Source organism: Ylistrum balloti, unplaced genomic scaffold (assembly GCF_031769215.1).
Source record: "Ylistrum balloti isolate Yb309-2 unplaced genomic scaffold, AGI_CSIRO_Ybal_v1 Utg369740, whole genome shotgun sequence".
Classification (NCBI taxonomy): Eukaryota; Metazoa; Mollusca; class Bivalvia; order Pectinida; family Pectinidae; genus Ylistrum; species Ylistrum balloti.
The window spans coordinates 736715-761054 of record NW_026781950.1 but is presented as its reverse complement, the minus strand read 5'-3'; the positions used below and the strand labels follow the sequence as shown (position 1 = coordinate 761054).

At 34.6% G+C, this 24340-nt stretch overlaps 2 protein-coding genes across 2 annotated transcripts; one reads left to right on the top strand and one right to left on the bottom strand.

Moving 5' to 3' along the window:
- Window positions 1-8250: 8250 nt before the first annotated feature.
- On the bottom strand, window positions 8251-14830 carry LOC132543079 (uncharacterized). The gene is made up of 9 exons (XM_060206533.1): window positions 14675-14830; window positions 13149-13266; window positions 12482-12582; window positions 11918-12059; window positions 10855-10949; window positions 9989-10094; window positions 9692-9776; window positions 9022-9214; window positions 8251-8364 (listed from the first exon to the last, which is right to left on the bottom strand). Exons 1-9 carry the CDS (start codon window positions 14828-14830, stop codon window positions 8251-8253), a joined length of 1110 nt encoding a protein of 369 aa, XP_060062516.1.
- Window positions 14831-15970: 1140 nt separating this feature from the next.
- On the top strand, window positions 15971-20774 carry LOC132543119 (leucine-rich melanocyte differentiation-associated protein-like). The gene is made up of 7 exons (XM_060206579.1): window positions 15971-16079; window positions 17611-17684; window positions 17837-17919; window positions 18477-18616; window positions 18984-19104; window positions 19552-19651; window positions 20387-20774. Exons 2-7 carry the CDS (start codon window positions 17643-17645, stop codon window positions 20435-20437), a joined length of 537 nt encoding a protein of 178 aa, XP_060062562.1. The 5' UTR covers window positions 15971-16079; window positions 17611-17642; the 3' UTR covers window positions 20438-20774.
- The last annotated feature ends 3566 nt before the right edge of the window (window positions 20775-24340 follow it).

Genomic DNA, 24340 nt, shown 5'->3' with positions numbered 1-24340 from the left:
TAATGTTGAATGTTGGAATCACACCATGCAAACAGTTACGTATATAACAACATGTGTGCAGTAAAAGTTGTACATAATGATCATCCAGTATGCCATCAGACATAGTTATCTGCCCTTGTACCAGTAGCATCATCAGACATTGTTATCTGCCCTTGTACCAGTAGCACCATCAGACTAGATATCTGCTCTTGTACCAGTAGCACCATCAGACATTAGTTATATGCCTTTGTAGCACCATCAGACACTAATTATCTGCCCTTTTCTGACTAAAACATGATTATCCTTTGATATTTGCCTGCCCATATTGTTAAATGAAAACTGATTTTATAAAGCTGGGACGGTCCATCAGCTTATTCAAGGAGACCCCACCTCTAAATTACCCTGACTGTTCATGAGTGGATAATTAGACTAAGAACTAAAAAACTCATTGAGAGGTTGAAATATAATTCTCTCCCCTTGTCTTATGAGTAAGGTTGGACTATCAGGCATTATCTAAGGTAATTTTCTTCAACATCAATAGCATTTCATGTTATTAAGTTCAGTTTGAACATTTGGATCATAAATTAAGCTAAGATGTGATGTTGAGATATTTGATTTGTTCAAGTATCTTCTCTGAATCAGTGTCTTTAAGCTTTAATTTGTGACGCCGTCCAGTCAATAAAGCAATACCATCCTGCTTTTACTGTCAAATAAGATATATTTTGATGTTAAGAAGATGATAGAATTGCAAAACATACCTGATCGGCACATGTTTTGCAAATACAAGGGAGACAACTTTTGCTTGGTCACCAAAACCTGTTTGATTAAGACAATTTTTACTGTACATGTTGGTCCATCATTGCTGTACAAACAAATGTCTTTCATATGCAACTTTTCTGTTGTCAGGTCTCACTTTTTATTGTTACTGTCAGGTTTAATATATAAATTTTTTCTTGGATTTTTCTCACCACATGGTTTTGTGATAGAAATTGGATAAAACACAAAACATTAAGACCAGAATTTGATTTCTTTTTGTTTCCTTAAAATCCTTGTAATATTACTATTTACAAAATTCCTTTGGTAGGAATTCATCAAGCCTTCCCAATGTATATACAATATGAAACAATTTTGGCTTAAAATTTAAAATCATTTATTTTACCATACCAAAAAACTTCGTTTGAACAATTTCACCTAAGTTTAATTTGAGATTTTTTTTTTTTTTTTTTAAATTTTGTTAATATGAATTGTTATGAAATAGAAAAATTTGATAACCTAAAGGTTGGAATACCTATTTGTCAATTGCTATGCACTTTTGGAATGTTGAAGTGTTGTTTACTGAATGATGTTGGTATGTGGTAATAAAACTGAACATACAGAGGATTGGTCATCCTGTGATCTATAATAACTGGCCCCTGTGTTTTCCTCTATATCTGTAGTAACAAGCCCCTGTGATTTCACATCTACAGTAACTGGCCCCTTTTATCTTCTAATCCTTGGTAACTGGACTCTGTGATTTCTTCTCTATAGTACTGGCCTAAGTTACCTATCATATAGGTAACTGTTCTCCTTTGATTCTAAAATGGAAAGCAATTTAATATTATAATACAGTGAATGTTGAATGTGATGATGTATACCTGGAAATTTTGACTGTTGGAAAAAAATTACCATTTTTTAAATAAAACTATGATTGTAAGTACAATGTAACAGTATACAGGACAGTATTTCTTTCCCAGCTTAAATCAAGGATGGAGTTGTTGATGAAACATTGGATAAGATGTAATTTTCACAGTATGTATTAGGGCAGTCTCTTCTGGCCTTGTTTGAAGATTATTAGGTTTTGAAGGTTGAGTCAAATAGACTCTATTAACATCTACAAGGTGAATGTTGAAAACAAAGATTTTGAAAATTGTTCTATTTGCAGTTTGACAAGTTTGATTTTCTAGAGATGTTTTGGGTGCCTGACCTTTGTACAGTAGTATTCCCAATGTCTTCAATCATTTGTTGTATTGAAGTGATGTCTTTTTGTAAATATACAAAAATCCATTTTTAAAATTTCTGATACATTTAGAATGTATTTCTTTTTTTTCAAAATGCATGGAATTGTGTGGTTTGTTTTAACTGCGACTGGATTTATGATTTAACAACAGCAAAGAAATCTTTGTTATGAATGTGATGACAATTGACAAACAAAAGTTCACTTGGAGTTATTGAACAACTTGATATAAAATCATGAATACGTGTATATTATTGGTATGATATGAAATCAATTATGTGTATTTGAATAAACCAAGGGCAGATTATGTGTATTAAAAAAACTAGGGGCTTAGTCATTTAAACAATTATGTTCATTGTATCTTTGATATAACATTTAAAGTGTGAAATAGAAATATACAAGCCTCGAAAGGTTAAGTTATGGCCTGTCACAAAGTTAATTGATATACATAGGTCTGTCCTCATTTATATATAAATGAACAACTCTGATTCAACTATTCTTATTTATAAACAAAAGCTACCTGGATATAATCAATACACAGTCACATTTCTTTGCTGTTGCGGGTTCTTAAAATTTTCACCTGTGGTTTGGTTCAGAGTTACCTCCCTTCAACAATGCTTTCATTAGTAGCTCAAACCCAAGGGATACTTCAGTGTTTAAATATAGTATGTATTTTTCAGATGTCTGTCATAGATTAAGTTTTAATCTAAGTTATAATTTACAAAATACATTGGGTCTGTTGTTGATGTCATGGAATACACAGTAGTAATGATTTAAGGATCAACACTTGCAATATCTAATTTTACAGGTTTACCTGTAAAGACAAAATACAAATGAAATTCATGAAATTCATGAAATGTCAAAATGTTTGCACAACAGTCTTCAAAAAGAAAAAAAAAAGTTTGGAAAAAAACTATGCCTGTTGTTAGCTACCTGATCTTATCAATAAAGGTCCAGACAAAAAGAATTTACAGTAAACTTCAAAGTTTACACAGCTCTTATGGAGATACTTCTGATAGGCCCCTTTAGACTTGATAGGGTTAAAACATACATCTTTGACAAAGACATCTTGGTAAAGTATCTATGCATATGCTTTGTGCTGCATGTGTGAATTTAATACTCATTATATAATGTTTTGAAAACCTGTAGTTGTCTGGTTCCATATTCATGAATGTTTGAATTTTTATTAAAGATTGAATAGTTTCAATATTCATTAACTGTTTTGAATATTCATTAATGTTTGAATATTCATTAATGTTTGATGATTGTTTCCCATATAAATCATGTATTTATTTTTTCATTTGTGTGTTAAAATTGTATCCACTTACACTGTTATCATATATAGTAGTTCTTGTTATTGGTGAAAAAATTAGTCATATTTTATTTTATAATAATCCTAATTCATACAAGGTGTTTGGAAGTGTTTTTTTTTATTCTGCCTGGGGTTTTGTGCATGTGAGTTTATTTATAATGTAGAGTTTTTACCTTCTGTCAATTTCCTCATTGTCATGTACAATATTTTAATTTCCATCACATAACCTTATCATAAAGTTGTTTATTTCTTTGGCTTGATGCTAATGGGTCCTATGTATACAGAACAAGTTTCATAAAAAGAAAGTCTCATCTACATTTTGTGAATTGGCATTTAAATGCTGCTTAAGAGATAGAGAGTGTAAACACAGCCTACCTTAATTAATTGGTGTTTAGATCATTAAAAGCGCTTTCCGCATCACAGTAAAATACGTGTCAGATCATTTAATGTAAATATTTCATGTTATAAGATCATTTTTCATATTTTATTAATTGTTTGGAATGTCATTAGACTTTTGCAATCACTGTTCAATTCAGGTTTTCAAAATAAGAAAAAAGTGCTGTTCTGATCCATTTTTATTTATATCAGAAATTTGAATTTGTTTGGTACTTTTTCATAAGTGTTCAGATAATTAGAAATCTCAGTGCTGTATGCTTGAAAATACAATGTACATATAGGGCATATGTAATGATTTAGAAATGCAGAGCCACACAAATATCTGGGGTTTTTTCATCTTTCCTGTAAAATGAATTCTAGTGCTCAATTTTGCTAGTGATAAAGGTAAGTTCATTGAGATCAACTTTAATACTTTTCTCTGTAAATTCACTATACTGTAGATTTTAAGTCAAATTATTATTTAAAGGAAAAGCAAATATGATGAAGCTGAGCAGTTGTATTGTATTGAAGAATAGATTATTCAATATTTCCAAATCTGACTTTGAAAATGTTTGTTTGATGTGATTTAAGTTGGGCCCCGACTTTGTGTCTGGAAAGGTCTTTGAAAACAGCTGAGGTTTACTGCATGTTCCTCATGACCTCCATTCCTGTGTAGGCAGCTAATATATAAAAAAAAACTTATTATAATTGATTAAATACCATTAATCAATTATCTTAATTGACTTCGTCAGATTTATTAAACACAGTTCATTTGATGAATTGGATTTTTAAAATTGATTGAATACAATTAATTGAATGAATTGTTTTTTGAGAATGTTGAAATATGGTTTGATTTGTTTCGATCATTTCATTTCATCTCCATTTTTATTGTAATTTGATTATATAGGTAGGATTGGATGTTGGCTAGTAGATTGGGTGTGGGTTTTCTTAGTTTCACCTTTATTTTACCAAAAGGATTCAGAGAGGAAGGAATCGTATGGATCTCAGTAAAAAATAAGGCAACATCTCTTTGAGGGGAAAAATTCATGCTTTTCTGTTAACTTTTTCATTTTTGTTGAAGAAGTTATATTCTGAAGATAATTTGAGATCATTGAGGATCACACATGTTAATGTAGATATGAAGTATATATAAACAGTTTATCATTAAGTCAAATCTTTCTCATGTAGTAAAATGCCTATAACCATCCTCATGTTTTTGACAACAATGTTTGAGTGCGAGATGGTTAGATTTAAGAATGATCAGTCACATAAAGACAACATCTGGATAACCCTGTGACCAAATCAGTGTCGGCTGGATTAACACTGCTTGATTATCTATTGATCAGATCAGAGTCAGCTGGATAAAATAGCTTGATTATCCATCGACCAGATTAGTGGTGGCTGGATAAAATAGCTTGATTATCCATCGACCAGATTAGTGGTGGCTGAATTGACAATGCTGTATTATCCATTGACCAGATTAGTGGTGGCTGGATTGACATGGCTTAATTATTCATTGTTTACCAATGCTGTATTATCCATCAACCAGATTAATGGGGCTTGATAAATGTAGTTTGATTATTCATCGACCAGATTAGTTTTGGCTGGATAAATGTAGCTTGATTATCCATCGACCAGATTAGTGGTGTCTGGATTGACAATGCTGTATTATCCATTGACCAGATTAGTGGTGGCTGGATAAATGTAGCTTGATTATTCATCGACCAGATTAATGGGGCTGGATAAATGTAGCTAGATTATTCATCGACCAGATTAATGGGGCTGGATAAATGTAGCTTGATTATTCATCGACCAGATTAATGGGGCTGAATAAATGAAGCTTGATTATTCATCAACCAGATTAATGGGGCTGGATAAATGTAGCTTGATTATTCATCGACCAGATTAGTGGTGGCTGGATAAATGTAGCTTGACTATTCATCGACCAGATTAGTGGTGGCTGGATAAACAATGTAGTATTATTCATCGACCAGATTAGTGGTGGCTGGATAAATGTAGCTTGATTATTCATCGACCAGATTAGTGGTGGCTGGATAAATGTAGCTTGATTATTCATCGACCAGATTAATGGGGCTGGATAAATGTAGCTTGATTATTCATCGACCAGATTAATGGGGCTGGATAAATGTAGCTTGATTATTCATCGACCAAATTAATGGGGCTGGATAAATGTAGCTTGACTATTCATCGACCAGATTAGTGGTGGCTGCATTAACAGAGCTTGATAGCAGTTAAACAACAGATAGAAATATTAAAATCTGTGAATACAGCCAGGAGGTTGTCATTTGGAAAAAACATTATTATGGGGTTTTTTTTGTGATTTTCTTTGAATCAGATCAAGTCCTCCAGAGATAGAAAATTAATTTACACATAATTTGATATCGTACAAGAGGATTAAATTGAACCAGAGAATTTACCATGAGATCAACAAAATGTAAATTTTGGCTCTCTTTGATGAAAGAAACTTTCAAATATTTGTTTTAAAAATCTTCATGTTATAGACAGAATTTTGAGGTAAAATTATTCTAGTCAAACATTGACTGTGTTAGTAAAAAAGTACAAAAAACAATTCAGTTTTTAAACTCCAGATGTAATTTAATATTGATTGTTGGTTTTCTATATTTTAATATTATAAAAAGATTTTTTATTATGTTGTATTAAAATCCTATCTAGATAAGATGTGTCACTATTTCTTCATATACATGTGTACATAGTGTTTCATTGAATTAACCCAGTTTCCATAGATTTGATACTTCCTATATTGTTTTATATTATGTTGATTTGAAAACGGAAAGTTAACCCCAATGCTCATAGTATTACCCTGTTATTTACCTGTATAAAACCAATTATGTACAGTTCTGGAGAAAGCTCTCCTCGTTAACTTTTTCTATGGGAGAATTTGTTCATGTCAAGTGTACATGTGTACGTTATTCCACTGAAATGAGATGTACATTTATTGATAAAGCTGTTTTGAGTGAGTTGAATGCAACATATACAAAACCATTTTATGTATACTATTAAAGTTACATATAGTGATCAGTGTTGTGTTGAGTTTATTTGTACCGTTTGGATCAGTTCAACTGTCCCAAATTGATGGAACTTGTATCATTAGGAAATTACTGCTCTTTTCGACTTTATGCCTTTAGTCATTTTGTTTCCTCTCACATTAAGCATCATAGTGTAAACCTTTTACATGTTAATGTTTTTCACAAGTTCCACCGATTGGGATTCAGGATTCAGCTGATCCTTAGATGGTCTAGACCAAGTGTTGTTATTTCTTTCTTTTCTTTGTTCAATTTCACTTTGAAATGCTTGATTTCAAACCAATCCACACATCTCTCATCCCTTTCTTATTAGGTATATATAAGAGAGATGTTTATAATATTAAGGTAAGGCTCACCTAGCCCTAGTGGTCAAGTGAAATTTATAATGCAGTTTCCAACTGTCCTTCATCTGTCCTCTTTTCCTTAAATAACTTCTGAAGAATGATCTGATGTGAAGTAATGACATTTGGTCAGTAGGTTTTTGGTTTAAAGCTCATTAAAATTAGATAAAAGAAATGTTAACCTATATTCAAGGTCACAGGTTAGCATGGCTTCCTGATAAAGCCCTGCAAAAACCAAATGACTTTGACCCAATTCAGTGCCACATGGATCAAATTTGTAATAACACTGATTAACCAGAAGTCAAATTTAAACAATACTTTGGTCAGAAACTCCTGTTAAGAGAAGCCCCAAAAAGAAATAACTTCAATTATGTTTCACGTTCTTAGGGATCAAGTTTGTTCCATCGTTTATTCTTTTACTTATTATCTCTGTTATTACTGTAATGTGTTCAGATGAATGACATTGACCCGCTTTCAAGGTCACATAATCAAATGTGTTAAAATCTAACAATTTCTCATTAAGGAAATGGATCTGGGTTATAAGATTTTTTCAAGTAGCATTCTGGAATTAATTACCTTGACCCACTTTCAAGATTACAAGGGTCAAACATACAACTGTCATGGTTATGCTTCACAGCCGCCCTTTTGTTAACTACAGAGTGGATGAACGATAATGGCACGTTGGTCCACAAGTCGTTTATAAAAAAACGTTTAACTTAAAGTAAAAACAATGGTTTACACTCCCTTTGAAGGTGACGTGACATTTAAATCACCGTACTTGTGAAAAGTATTGGAACACCAAGCGCGCAATGCAGGCCTATTTGTCCTCCTGTTTTGTTAACTTTTCAGCGTAAAGATATTTTGGACATAATTTCTCAATAAAAGAGTTAAATTTTAAAAGAAACCCTTAAATAATTTATTTCATTATGGCACCCTTGATAAATGATTTAGTATATAAATATATATATATGTAATTTTATTGTCAATTTTTATGTGACAAAAATGTATATGTTATCGGAAATGGAACTGGCGACCTTTACGAACACTGATTACACTTGTCACAATCGACATTTCCATTACGCAGACGAAAGCTCGGGTGAATATTCCTTTCACAAAATGCTATCAAAAAGAACTCTAATCCTAAAACTATGCTTACTTCAAAACATAAATAAGTCGTTCATTTCTTTATGTTCTGGCACTGTCCGCCCTATAACTGTCTACGTGATGATTCACGTGCACAATCTCCCATTTTTTCATCCAGGGTCCTGGCACTGTCGTATCAAATTCGTCTTCGTCCTCCTAAAAGCAGTCATCAAGTTGGGCTTATAGACAGCATTTCTATCATATACAGTCGAACCTCATTATCCTGAAGTTGGTGGGACAGTGGGGAAACTTCGAGTTATCCGAGTATTCGATTGAAGTGAGTTCGGATGTTAAGTGAGAAGTTTGGCCGGGAACGATGAAAAACTTTGAATTAAACAGGGACTTCGAGTTATATGAGATCGAGATAACGAGGTTCGACAGTATGATACATATTAGCCACACCAATCTTACAATAGGAATGATACTTTAGCATCCTTTAATTATAATGTGTATAGTGTAATACTTGTTTATTTCGAAGGGTTCAAAATCCAGATAAACAGTTACTATGGAAATGAAATTTATAAAGATTTACAAAATAGTCCGCTTCGTAAATTCCGTATAAAAACATTTTTCTTCGACGATTATGCTTGAATAGTATTTAGTCACTAATCACTGGCCATAGCCCGCCCTTTTCTGAGTTCACTGGAGCGTCGTACTAGTAAAGGTGGATATTTTCATTGGCTTCAATTTACCTTGAAAATAACAAATTGGTGTGGTCCGTTCCATAATTATTACGAACATCAAACTCTTGGTTAACTTCCAAAAATTTGCTTCATCAAAAATTTCATTTGTAGTCAACTGTTATGTACATACCTCCACCGCAGCACTTCTTAGCAATTTGTGACGGACGGTTCTGTCGAATTTCTCCCACGATATCTTATAGTCTGGATCAGTGGCAGTCCTCATCAGAACGCCTTCCTTCAAACCGTAAAACCCGTTAGGTAGGCCAGGCTTCTGCCAACGCAAGTCAAAGCTCCAACGAATATCCTTAGACCTATTCAGGAGGCTGCAAGATCAATGTCCTCCGTTAAAAAGGTACGTGTAGGAGATATTCAATACCGAGGTGCAGATTCAGCATTGCTAAACAATAAATTTGGTAAAATTGTATTGTATATGTGCGTTTTAGCGTTCGTGGCCGTGTGCGTATGTCACTTCCGCAACGTGGCGCAAATTATAAAATAAATACGAAAGATTGTTTTAAGTTCGGTTATTCAGATTCTATACCTCCGTTCGATGACATTTGCAAACACACACACAGATATATAAATATATATATACACTTTAAAATGCTTAACATGAAACTTTTAAATACATTAACATGGAATGTAATTAGTTTTGCAGCATTTTTTTTTCAAATCTCCCATTTTGTATATCGTTGATATATATAGATGTATATATAAGTTTTATGTACCCTAGCTGTCGCTACTGGGCGATATTGTGATGGACACCTACCGCCTAAGGGAGTAGTATTTTATAGACCTACCTCCGATGAGGAATGACGTTGTTAAATAAAAGCATCCCTCCGTATGGGACCTCGCACGTGACAAAGTCCGTGGCCGGGTTTGTATCTGAAAAAGGGAAAACATCGACACCACAGTCAAAATAAAAAAAGGGCAACAGTTCTGATGGAATGAAGTCGTGAAGATTTGCATCTCACACCTGAAAAAATCCTAGGCATTCACATAAAAATGGCTTGCAGCGAAAATGGGAGGCAAATAAAGAGAAAACTGGGGAAACTGTATTGAGAAACGATATTTACAAGTATAATTTAATTAATTACCGAGACTTTTTACCATCTCCTCCTCGTTCAACATGACGTACCAGGTGCCGCCATCACAACACTGGTGAGTTGCTATCCTGCCTTTCCGGTGGCCTTTACGAACCATCTACCGAAGAAAAAAAGAAAATGTCGTAAAATTTTATTTGGTTCTCACAGAATTCCAGCATTGCATTGCTAGCTTACAATAAACACAACAATCTGTAGTTTACCATATTACAAAAAAAAATCATGTTTGACATAGCAGATCATCACCCTATCGTTATGCTAAAACATCATAATTCTGAAATTCAGTTAAATCCTGCCTTTCTGAAAAAATAGTTTTCTAGTTATTTTGTGTTTCAAATCGTTTTTAAAAAGATAAGTATGACATAATTGAAAACACCAACTGATATTTTCATGTATACCTATATTGATTTACACAAACGTATATGACAAGTTAGTAAGTTTTCCAACCGTATATTTGATTTCACAAGGTTCCAATGTATCATGTGCTCTGATGATTACATTAATTTTAACAGGTTTATTTCCAACCGCAGCTAAACAGGATATACAATAGAAAAGATTTCGAGTGACTTTATAATAACACTGCGAAAGTGTGTGGTCGCCATCAATATCAAATATTCTATTAATGTCTTAAGTATAAGTTCTTATTTAAGGAACCTGGCATTATTTCAAGTTAGCATATATTCTCTTAGCTGACATCGTTGGTAAAACAAAGGTAAACTACGTATGTATATTATCTAATAGCATCGGTGTAAATATGAAATGTTAGTATTTTCTCGCCAATTTAACTGATTCTGGATCAGAATTTCAATTCATGTGATAAGTGTCTAATACATGCAGCGACTGTGTTATATGACACTCACCTGCATACAGCCATTGCTAGCGTTTGCATCAAGGAGAGGTATCCAAGCGGTGGCCTGCAAAGTTGTGTAGCATTCGTTGTCTAGATAGGCACAGTCTGAAATACTAGGTCATATAAATACAAAGACACAGGAGCTCACAAATATATGGGTTCTAAACACAGTGGCTTACAAATATAGGTGATGAAAACACAGGGACTTACAAATATAGGTGATGAAAACACGGGGACTTACAAATATAGGTTCTAAACACGAGGGCTTACAGATATAGATGATGAAAACACAGGGGCTTACAAATATAAGTGATCGAAACACAGGGGCTTACAAATATAGGTGATCGAAACACAGGGGCTTACAAATATAGGTGATCAGAACACAGGGACTTACAAATATAGGTGATGAAAACACGGGGACTTGCAAATATAGGTTCTAAACACGAGGGCTTACAGATATAGGTGATGAAAACACAGGGGCTTACAACTATAGGTGATCGAAACACAGGGGCTTACAAATATAGGTGATCGAAGCACACAGCACTGTGATTTATAATTCGAGAGGCTTGAAACACAGTATTAACCACATCCGCGGGTCAATTGTAACTGGATAAATATCAGTGATAGCCACATATCTGCTAAAGATTAGATAGGTCTACATCACAAATCCCGTGACCACGAAATCCACTAACATTTAAAAATAAATCAATGTTCATCACAATTGTGACTGACAATATGGGAAGGATGAGCTAGTTTTAACACACACATATGCAAGATGAATGTGTCTTTTACCTTAATCAATTCCTCACTTAAAGATAAACACTTTCTTTCTTCAATATGTGAAAAAAGAAATGATAAGAGAGGCTATTTTGTTTTAAATCAACATATTAATGGGGGCAATATGGGGAAAAAGAAAGATTGAAATGTAGTGTGGCCAGTCTCCTTTTGTGACGGTAGTTCAAGATTGTTCTGAAATCTCAAATAAATCCAAGTCAACTTGACTTATCATACATCTGTCTTCAAAATACAAGAACTATTTTATGATATGTGAATTAACTCATTCAATTTATAACCTTGATGCCACGGCACTGTGGTAGCCTCGTTTTGGGGTGTTTTGGTTCGGAGGTTCCAGAGGGGGTGTCCGTTTATCTCGGGACCGATAAGCTGCTCCACCACATTCAATAATCTTTCATTACTCCACAATGCCTTAAACTCCTGTAAACACAACAATTGGGGCTCTTTAAAGCAGCTTCTTGTAAGATACGGACAGACGGAACCCTGCTTGGACAATGTTATTTATGAACAATAGAATGGCGTTAGTAAGGACATGTATGTGTTTGTTGTGTATGGAATCTTCATACGACAGCAGACTTGCTGAACACTTGAGTAAAAGCTTATAATAGTAGACATTGTGAAGTTCACGTTATCTCAAACATTTTGGAAAGTGAGCTGTACATTGACACTATAACTTTACTTGGTATTTTGTCAGCCCGATGTTGGTTTAAAAATAGCTGAAAACGAATTGGTCAGGCCGAAATAACTTGTAAACAATAAGATATGTTAATTGATTTATAAGAATAGTGGAGATTTCGAAGTGAAGCGTTTCGTCTGTAGCTAATCTCTTCTAGTATTCTTACCTCACAAAGATCTGGATATTTAAGTAGGATAATGTTAGCTCCTGGGAATTCTTTTTCTATTTGGGTCAATCGCTCAAAAAGTCCAAACTCCTCGTATAAATCTAAAACACCAAACTCCACTGATTTACAAATGTAAATGCTTGCAATATCTATGAAAAAATCATACTAAAACAAAAACAACTGGAGACCGGGCATTTCAGGGAGATATCTAAGTAGTATATTGGAGACTCACTATTGCGAACGAATACATATTTAATTTAAAACACGCATGCTTGGTCTTACCGATGACAACCTTAGATTAATACCATCGGTTAACGCTTAATATTGATTGGATTATTGTCTGTTTAATTTGTAGGTTCTTTGATGTGTGTTAAACGCTCCGTGAACAGCCATTTTGAGGCGGGGTCTCCTTTGTAGTAAATATTGGTTACCTCACTGAACAACATACAGAAGGCATGTAACAAGCCAGCTAGATCAATAAATTTAGGTGGCTTGCCCAATGACGCAACAATGCCAGTACAGACCAATCCGTTTCTCAGCCACGGATAGGAAGCGTCGAATCATACACCTCGGATCTCAATCTGAGGTTACGTATAGCAGAGAATCTGCTCCCTATTCCACCCCCGCCCATTCCCATTTAATATTACTTTTGAAGTATATGTCATACTTTTGATTTTGCCGGCCTTGTAGAGTTTCTGAGCCAATTTCTCCACTTGTCTCTCAACTGCCCGTCGACACGGCTCAAGCTCCTCTGGGCGGAAAAATTCTGGTACCACGACAAATCCCTATCATTAGATACATCAACAAATATATTGTATGTGTGATATGTACACGTGTTTAAATCACGAGCTCTACATAAATGTTTCTATCTTAACCTGTGAAAACACAGTATAAATTAAAAAAAAAAAGATTTGTGTAGCAGATTTATAAATCTAAAAAATAGTATTAGTCGACAAGAGGTGTTGATATGTTTTCTTCGATTTTACTATTTGTTAAAAAAAGTGCCATTTAAATATATTCGTTTCTTTGAATCCAGATTTTATCGCAATGAATCGTAATTATCAACTAATTGTGGTAGTTTCATAAAATACTGTTAAATGGAACTTTTTCTCTTTCTTAAAGACGACAACGCGAATTTAAAGTGAACATTCACCCTGAACGACCATCGTTGTGATCTAGGAAGTCATGAGTAAACCCCCATGAAACCACGGACATTCTTCTTAGTTCATCTGCCCCGTAAGACCAAGTTTGCTATAATGATACCGCGGCGTCCGTCGTCCCTCAACTTTGACCTTATATTGCAACTTTTCATGAAAGATAATCAAATTTGGTCTGAAGCATCCTTTGGAGAAGAAAACCAACAGGGAAAAATCTATGAATTTCTTTAAAATCTACCTTGTTCTTGAGGAATTGCTGGTTATTGTCCAAAATTGGTCTGAAGCATACTAGGGTGAAGAAAAATCTGTTTTGTATAAATGGTGTGTCTCGGCACTCTGAGGCTAAAGGGGAGGGTCCCATGGGAAAAAAATCTATCGATTGTTTCAAATCTATCTTGTTCTCCAAGAATTGGGGGATATTATCCCAAAATGGTCTGAAGCATGAAAGGAAATACTTTTTTTCATAAACTGTGGTTATCGGGGTCCAACAGGGAAAACCTAGGACTTTCTTCAAAATATATCTTGTTCTACAGGAATTGCAGGATATTGTCTACTTTTGCATCATCAATAACTCATTTCAATATTCGCTTCTTTGAATCAGTTGTGAATAAGTATACCATTGTTAAGCGTCAGGAGATAATCACAATCATAACTGATAATTTGTCCTGGGGTCTGGTCCCAACCAGGATAGATTATATCTTTGAAGATATTAAGATTACCATCCCATAACTTAATAGAATTTCTGGACATCAAGAGATTAACAACTGATCTCTGTCCCCGTCCCTACTGTATCTGTGGGGTAATACTTATCATGGGAAATATTTCCCTTGTACTGAAATATAAAGTTTTGAATTATTGACTTAAATACCCAGGTGGGCGATACAGGCCCTCTGGGCCCCTTGTTTTAAATATATCATTTGATCTCATAATATGACTACTTCATATCGATTTGAGTTGATCCACCTATTCCGAATGCTACCATTTGTATACAAATTTAGGGTTAAATGCAGTGAAATTACCCTCTGCAATCACATACCTCCTCGAAGAACTCTCGGATGACGTGCTGTGGAAGCTGACCAGGTTTGGCTTGCTCCGGGGGTGGTGGCATGGCACGTACATCGAACAACTCCGGGTGTGCCTCGTGCACCAGACCCGGTGGTATGAACGGAGTTGATTCATCTATGTCCGCCATTATTTACACAAACGCTGTGTACCTCTTTATTGATAAACTGCTGTGTTTACATAAGTGACATCAATGTAGCTGATAACATTTCCTAAATGCTTTTCTTTCACGAATAACGAATAAGGCCTTCAAGCTATGAAACAAATCCGAACTCTAATTCTTTCCTGAAGTCTTAATACATGCAGATATTGATGTATCAGCATTTGTTTTTAAAGCTTTACTTAAAACATCAAAACATTTATGTATAAAGAATTGTGCGTTAAATATTTGAATCGAATTGAATTATAACCAATTATTTCACCAATTTTCGATTTTCTTATATCTCTCTATATCTGAATACTAACGTTGATTAGCTACGTATGACCATCCTCGTTATTCCAGGAGTTACTGTCACTTTCGCTATCTGCAACCGTGGAACATGTCATGGCAAAATTGAAAGTTTCAAGTGCGACACCTTGATTACAAGAAAAAAAGACTAGTTTGATCCTTTGATGAACATAAAACGAATCTCGAGATCTGGAACCAATTACAGAACTTCTTTAACAACAACGGCAGCCTAAACTTGGAAACAATCGTAAACATGTCAATATTCTATATACGCGTCGGTGTCCAACCCTCCCCCCCCCCCCAAAAACAAAATCAATCTACTTTCTTAATGAACGGACATACACCTAATCAAAGTGGAAAATTGGAATATAAGAACACAAGAAACACATAAAGCTTCATGAAGATCCCCGAACTTGTTTTTAAAGAAAAAATGATTCGATAGCTCTTGAGCATTGCGTAAATAATTATAAAATGCTAATTAAAATTTGCATATGCGTAAGTCTAATTTTGGCACAACACTTCAGTATTTGACATCTATTGGAAACTTGAATAAAACGGACGGAGATATTCGTGAAAGTAGAGATCTCAACCTAAACGTCAAAATTCAAAATGGCAGATGACAGCCATCTTGAAAATTTGCAACTCAATCCATATTTAAAAAAGGAGAAAATGTCAGTACTAGAATTGTTTATGGGTGGATAGGAAACTGGCAAAATAATATTAACTGGCGCATAAAAAAATGTCCTACTTTCATTTCGTAAAACCGGAAGTACGTAAAGGTTGTGACGGAAGTAACCTGTAACATTAAGTACGATAAAACACATGACATCTCCTTTCATACAACAATGTACAGGTAACACACATGACATCTTTCACATATCAGCAGTAAAGATGCCGTATTCGTATTTTGGCGTCAGAAATGAGAATTGATGTAAGTATTTCAGCAAAATTATTTTAGAATGTTTGTACACAGCACTTGTGTCTGGAACGTAAATGACAAGCATAAATCCAGTCCACTAGAGCATCATACAAACCTGATTTTCGCTTGTGTTGTTCACGTTCCATATACAGGTACCGTCTTTGATTTGATTGAAATATGATCTAAGGATGTGAATCGCGTTTCGTGCACTGAATTACTGATATATTCTCCTTACTATGTTCATTTTAGTCACGTGCTTTGTTATTTTTTTTATTATTGATATGATTTTTTAAAAAGAAAAACTCTATGCATCAATCAGAATATGTTGTCCAGTTCCCACTCTCCCCTTCCACACTGTCTTGTATTTCTGTACAAGAATATATATATATTCTAGCTAGTGGTTTGGGCAAGCTCTCAACATTTCACTGGAACATTAGGTTTCTTACAGCATTAATTTCTGTCATGGATGAAGATGAACATTTAAATTTAACTGGAGAAGGGTGATGGGATAGAAATGGAGCTGACTGTTTCTGCAAATTTTATAAATTGACTCGGTGACCTAATATCCTTTTTCTGACCACTTCATAGTATCCAGCCCCACATACTCTACATGCTTGCTTGAGAGGAATGAAAAAATGATAATTTGGTATTCTTTTTTGAAGTCTGTCTCATTCCCTGAAAAAAAAATTCTTATTTGAAGTCTTGATCCTAACATATCCTGAACTGACCACTTTGTTGCCATTCATGTATCTACTCTTCATCAACATTTTACAGAGGGATCTTTATCTTGTGAGTTGGACATTTGCACATTGAACACCATATTAAGTCTCATTCTAATGGACTTAATACCTGTGCTATGATATATTAGCTCACCTGGTCCGAAGGACTGTGAGCTCATGCCGCAGCAATGCATGTGGCATCTGGTGTCCATCAACATTTTACAGAAAATCGCTACTTGTCATGAATGACCGAACATGTTTTGTCCAAAGTTGGACTCATCCTTAGGGGAATGAGAACCAAGTCGGTATAAATATTACTGTTTTGCACCAAGGGGTCTGAAGTTCTCTAAAATCCTTCTTCCTCTGTAGGAATGAATAGATATTGAATGAAGTGAAATCACTTTGGTATGAACTGGGCCCTCTGTGTGGGAGAGGTGTGGCCCAGTAGGGAGAAAAGAGCAAATTTTTAAAAACCCTACTCCTCATGGGTGGTGGTTGTAAGGAAATGAATGGATTGCCCAAATATGGTTAAGTATTCATAGGTGAAGGGGAATCAGTTCTGTATGAACAGTGGATCTCTATGCAGATGGTTGAAATCTGTACAAATTTGGTCTGAGGTATCTTTGAGGGTGAGAGGTTGGACACAATAGGGAGAGGTTGGACACAATAAAGGGAAAATGCAGCAAATTATTTCAAATTGCTCTTATGCTAGTAAAACCAGCTATTATCTATCAAATATCTAGTTGACTGGTTCTGTTCTGCAAAATATATAGTACTGTAGTATCACTGTTATTCATATGTGTGAACCTTCTTTTATGTTCCAGAACTGGTGATGTAAGAAAAAAAGGAAATTACAATGGCAGCAATAGAATGGAAACGACAAAACTTAGCTTATCAGGTATGTAGCTAGGTATATTGATTTACCAGTTACTTTGTTTGTAGAAATATATTGACAATTACTGCAGGTACATCGCGATCGATGTGACTTATTGTACCCATCCCAAATGAAGCTGCTTCTCTGTTAACTCTTGGTTTGCTTTATACTTGTAGAGTTTGACGGAAGTGCCCACAGAGCTGATTGAACAAGAGGGAGGCAGGACTGCGGAGCTAGATTTAACACATAATAAGATATCATATCCTTTTCATTAATGACCAAAAATTGTTTTCCTGAACAAGCAACAATTTCATAAATTATCAAATATTTGGCTTTTACCAAGCCATACTCCAGAGGTTACAATCACTTTCGCTCTCTGTACCCCTGAAACATGTCATGGCAAAATTGAAGACACAAGCGCAGTAATTTGATTGGTTTCCAGGAATAAATGACTGACCAATCACAGGTTGATACATTCCTTTTGAAGACTACAAAAGTGACACCAAATTACAAAGCCACAATATACAGTTATGTAACCTCGCGATTCGCTTGATGTACATTCATGGATCGAAGTGGCCTTTTCATCTTAGCCAAAAAGTGTCACACATGGAACCCTCAATTTATCTATGGCATGTTCCATGGATGCAGAGAGTAAAAATTGTCGTAACCCCTGGAGTCACAAGGATGTGACCAAAATGACCAGTCAGAAGATATGAAAATAAAACGGGCCAAAAAGCTACTGATATATGAACTGTAAACATGACTTTTGTTGTGAGCGGCATGGTTGTTGTGTTATATTCCTTACAGCTGTTGTACAGATCTGAGATTCCTTATTGATTACCCCCAGTTAACAACACTGATTCTGGACCACAATCAAATTGGATCGCACGTCAAAATGCCCTCCATGAACAAACTCCATACGCTATGGCTCAATCATAATAAAATCACTAACCTTAGTAAGCATTTAACTTTTTTTTAGTAAAAACTATTCTTATATTTAAATTTTAATTTGTAGAAATATACCTGCTATTATTTGTAGATAATTTTACATACATAGATTTAAATTTTAACCTTCCATAATCAGATGACAGACTTAATTTCACACCGCTTTAGTCTCTTGTGTGTCCATTTATTTTCAAAATTTTTGTTATCGCTATTTCTTAAAAAATACCTACTAGATATTTCAAATAAATTTTTCTTCGGGTCACCAGCCTTCTGGGCCCAATTGTTCAAATTATATGAAAAACAATTAGGTTAAATTTATGAGGAAGCCATCTTGGATTGAGGTTGCTGTTTCTGTACATATTTACTTCCTCTTCTTAGGCACATTCATAGCTACACTAGTCAAAAGTTGTCCAAACCTGCGGCATCTATCAATGATGAATAATGAAGCTGCACCCAGTTTCTTCAATGGTGGCACATTCCAACAATACATGGATTACAGGTTTAGTACTGTCTTTGTCTTATTGTTGATTTCCTGTAGTGCTTTTTTGATGTCAGGTATCAATTCTGAAAAAGAATGTGATATTGAGATTGGAAATGCAAGGTTAACTTTGTGTTATGGACCAGATTTGAGGTTGATATGATGATTTATTAACCCAAAGAAAATCACATTCTAGAGTTAGGAAAAACTCATCATAATTCATTGTTTGTGTCTTAACCATGATCAATTTTGCATTGTTTACTGATAAAGTGTACAAAGACACTAAAATATTTACCAATTATTAGAAGCCTAAATCAGCTTGTTTCTACATGTAAAGAGACCTAGAATTCAGAATATAATATCCTTTACATAAATTTCGTTACATGGTTATCATTTACAATCAGTGCTATATTTCTGTTAATTTTAGGAGTATTAAGTCTGATATGATAAAATTTTTCAAATCCATAGATACTTTGTCATCAGTCGCTTGAAAAAGTTGGATGCTCTGGATGATAAAATCATACAAGAAAATGAAAGAGCGGAAGCAGAAAGGATTTACGGACGATCTGTAAGTTTTACAGGGATAAGTTTTAAGTCATGATTGTATGATAGCGGAGTAAACTTGACACCCGTAAGATAAATTTCACACTATGACACAAAGTTGTTAAATGTGTCTATTCTGCAATAAGTTAGGGGCAGGAACAATATTAATACATTACCTCTTGCTTGAAGTAAGTGGATAGGCTTTTTACAAGACAAGAAATAGCATGGTTTATAATTTCACCAAAAGAACGATGTATACATGTATAAATTGGCTTCATTATGCTCCCTGAAAGGAGAGTATATAGTTGCCGCATTGTCCATCCGTCTGTCATGATTTTGTCAGGAGCATAACACAAAATCTATAGGAGGTATCAATATAAGCTTTCATTGGTTGATGTATCACAACTAGGAGAAGTGCAGTGCACAAGAGCCATCACTCTCATAATTTAGGAGTTATTGCCCTTTGTTATTTTTCATACTTAAATTTTTTCCGGAGCATTACACTAAAACTATAAGAGGTATTAAAATGAAACTTCTTAGGTAGACAGGTCTCAAAGAGTAGGAGGGCAGTACGTAAGAATCATAACCCTTTTATTGGCCTTTGTTATTTCCATACATAAATTTTGTCCCAATCGGGTAGCATAACTAGTCTCTGACGGCCCTTGTTATTTTCAGTGGAAATTTGATCACAACTTATCATTTATTGCATTGTATTGGTACATTTACTCTTGTAGACTTCAGAATATTGTTAACATTGCAGAAATCACGGAGAAAGAGTACAAAGAAAAAGATGGAACAAGACAACACATAGATATACTGCTTGTGATAGGTATACTGATTGTGAAGGCATGTCATCAGTGCATTTTTCTACTTTGATGGTGCTGTTCTATCTCTGCAATCCAAGGGTTTCACTCTCATTATAACTTGGAACTTGTTATACCTTGGAACTTTTGCTAACCTTCTTATACCTTGGAAATCACAGTGACCTCATTATATCTTGGAACTCTTGGTGACCTGATTATACCTTGGGACTCTTGGTAACTTCATTATACCTTGGAACTCTTGGTAACCTGATTATACCTTGGGACTCATGGTGACTTCATTATATCTTGGAACTCTTGGTAACCTGATTATACCTTGGGACTCATGGTGACTTCATTATATCTTGGAACTCCTTGGGATGGTGACTTCATTATACCTTGGGACTCATGGTGACTTCATTATATCTTGGAACTCTTGATAACCTTACTTGGAACTCAACCTGATTGTACCTTGGAACTCTTGGTGACTTCATTATATCTTGGAACTCTTGGTAACCTGATTATACCTTGGGACTCATGGTGACTTCATTATATCTTGGAACTCTTGATAACCTTACTATACCTTGGAACTCATGGTGACCTGATTGTACCTTGGAACTCATGGTGACTTCATTATATCTTGGAACTCATGGTGACCTGATTGTACCTTGGAACTCATGGTGACTTCATTATATCTTGGAACTCTTGGTAACCTGATTATACCTTGGAACTCTTGGTGACTTCATTATATCTTGGAACTCTTGGTAACCTGATTATACCTTGGAACTCACAGTGACTTCATTATATCTTGGAACTCTTGGTAACCTTACTATACCTTGGAACTCACAGTGACTTCATTATACCTTGGAACTCTTGGTAACCTTACTATACCTTGGAACTCATGGTGACTTCATTATACCTTGGAACTCTTGGTAACCTGATTATACCTTGGAACTCTTGGTGACTTCATTATACCTTGGAACTCTTGGTAACCTTACTATACCTTGGAACTCATGGTGACTTCATTATACCTTGGAACTCTTGGTAACCTGATTATACCTTGGAACTCATGGTGACTTCATTATACCTTGGGACTCATGGTGACTTCATTATATCTTGAAACTCTTGGTAACCTGATTATACCCAGGTTCAAAGTCAAGGCTCTGCTGATGATAAAACAAATTACTAAAATAAAAATATTAAAGAACTATTACAGAAGTACGAAAATCTGTGATCTCTTTCATCAAAAGTGATAGAATCTGAAATCCATGGGGACAGACTTTGATTCTTTCTTTTATAATTTATAATACATTGTTGTTACTTTGAAAATTGATGTCATGTTGTCAATTATATTAATGTATTATGTATGGATATTGTCATTATACAGTTCAAAGTTCACTGCATCACTAACAACTTACTATGATATTATTGAGTAGATTATATGCAGTAATTAGAAATGTTTTAAGAAGGAAGAGGTTTTTATCAAAGCATTGTTTGATTTAAGAAATTGTATTTATTTTCTGTGTTTAATAACTTCATTCTGATTTTAAACTTAAACAATGTAAACATACATATTTTGTCATGCTGAGAGTAATATGCTGAATTATTGCTGTGCTAATTGCTGTCATTTTATGCTGCTTATATATAACTTTGTGTGGATACACCACTTTATCATTGCTCTATTATGCCAGAAAATGATTTCGCATTAAAATTTGATAGTGCCAAAAGAGATAAATTAAGAATAGAACATTTGTGTACAATGAGTTAGACATATATTTATGGTTGCTGCAGCTTTAACCAGCTTACACTTGAATGACTAGAATGTTTCAGGAAAAGTTATACTTCTAGAAGCATACTCCACTCTTACGACAAACCCACCACTAATGTAAATTCAGGTATGCAGAAAGGCAGCTGCTATTTTTGCCATCATTTTAGGAATGTGGATGTCATTAAATACTCCAAACTTTTTCAGCTGGATTCTATGAAAATCTTTAACTCTACATAAAATTTAACAAATGAGCTACAGCAGAATATGAATTCACAATAACCTGACTGAAACCATTGCTAAATGATTTCACTCTACAAGTCTTTTGGTGTAGAAAATGTATGGTGCCTTTTAACTGTAATTTTGTTTCACTATATCAGTTTACAATAAAGAATGAGATTTAATGACTATTGATGTAAGGTCTCTTTATTATAAATATTATTAGTAAAATTGCACATCTTAACGAAGATGATATGTCCATTTATTTAACTTTATTTACCATGTTGAATTGATATATTAGGGTATTGTTTCATTGCCGCCTTTGTTGGAGTTACCTCCCTTCAACATAGATTAAAATTTATAACATACAAAAGAACTCTTTATTGTATAAGAGATTGGTGATGGTGCCTTTGGCTATTCACAGAAGTCAGGAAATAAAACAATGACAGAATTAATCCAGAGTTTCATTTTAAGGTCACTGGGCCAAGTAAGATATATGGATAGTTGTATCGAGTGTCTGCTGTCTGTCAATTTTTCCTATAAATCACATTTCCTATATTTCCAACTTTTCCTATAAGTCATATATGAATGAGTTGATTTTTACTAAATTTGGTCTGAAGCAATACTGGGGGAAAGGGAAATAATTTTATAGAAATAGTGGTTCTCTGCCCCCTGGGGCAAGAGGAGTTTGGCCTATTGGAAAAAAAAAACTCCTTTCTTTTCCTTTAAAATCTTTCTTGTTCTTCAGGAATTTTATATAAACAGTGGATCTTGGCTTCCTGGGGTGGGAGGGTCAGGGCCAAATGAAGGAAATTTATCTATTTCCTTTAATATCTATCTTGTTCTTCAGGAATAGCAGGGTATTGTCCAAATTCAGTCTGAAGCATGGCAAGGTGAAGGGATATTGCTTTTGTATAAACAGTGGGTCTTGACCCTCCTGTGGTGGGAGGAGCGGTATTATATGGGAAATAGAGCAAATTTATAAAACTTCCTACTCCTTCGATAGGAATAGTTGATTTTTACCCAAACTGGGTTATAGCCCCTAGGAGCAAGGCCAAATACAGGAAAAATAGCAAGTTCTGTAAAATCTTTTTTCTTCTGTAGGAATACCTGTTTTATCTGAAGCATGCTTTGGCGAAGGGAATTAGTTTTGTATAAAAGTTGGATCTCAGCCCTCTTGGTCAGAAGGGGATTGAGCCTAATAGGGGAATTCTTTAAAAAGCATTCTGATATAGAAAGGTCACGAAAGAGTATTTTCTAGAAAAACGATGAAAATTGAGTCCTATCTGACAGTAGTTTAAAGCCAATGCAACACTGAACAGGGTGAAAAAAAGGAAACAGAGTTACTGCCCTTGAAAACATTTGAAATTATCTCCCTTTTTATGTAGCCTGATGTTGATATTGCCAAATATGCAAATGAATTTGGACCACAGTCAGGAAGTTTTCTCTAAAATATAAGAGAAATCAAAGGTTTTGCAGGGATGTGGTTGGGTGGGGCGTTTACATAGGCCATCCAGCAAGGTGCCCAACACCCTCCTTTTCAATACATTTTTGACTGCAAAATTAGAAAAAAATATAAAAAGTGCTTAGTGGTATTTGAACACATGATATTTGGGTTTGTTGTCCAACACATAACCAACTTCACTATCCAGGCTAGATTGAAGGCAATGGCATTTCTTGTGCATTATATTAACATTAATCTCATGAAGAAGAAAACCCAATGTAACTGGACCACTCTTTTTCTGATCTCCATTGATCCGATACATATTTGGCATTTCATTCATTAATAATAATGACAATTAAATTAGTCTGTCAGTGTAAAAAGAAACTCCGCAAGCTGTCCATACATAATCAAACTAGAGAACCATGTATTCTTTGAAGTACAAATATTTCATCTTGTATCATATATTTCAAGAATCAATGTGATATA

Excerpts from the sequence above, each read along its gene's own strand:
- LOC132543119 (XM_060206579.1), top strand. The coding sequence starts at position 17,643 with ATGGCAGCAATAGAATGGAAACGACAAAACTTAGCTTATCAG. Across the intron at positions 17,685-17,836 it reads GACAAAACTTAGCTTATCAG|AGTTTGACGGAAGTGCCCAC; the intron begins GTATGTAGCTAG and ends TTATACTTGTAG. Across the intron at positions 18,617-18,983 it reads TAATAAAATCACTAACCTTA|GCACATTCATAGCTACACTA; the intron begins GTAAGCATTTAA and ends TCCTCTTCTTAG.
- LOC132543079 (XM_060206533.1), bottom strand. The coding sequence starts at position 14,830 with ATGGCGGACATAGATGAATCAACTCCGTTCATACCACCGGGTCTGGTG. Across the intron at positions 12,583-13,148 it reads CAAGGCCGGCAAAATCAAAA|ATTTATACGAGGAGTTTGGA; the intron begins GTATGACATATA and ends TTGGTGTTTTAG. Across the intron at positions 10,950-11,917 it reads CACAGTGCCGTGGCATCAAG|ACTGTGCCTATCTAGACAAC; the intron begins GTTATAAATTGA and ends CTAGTATTTCAG.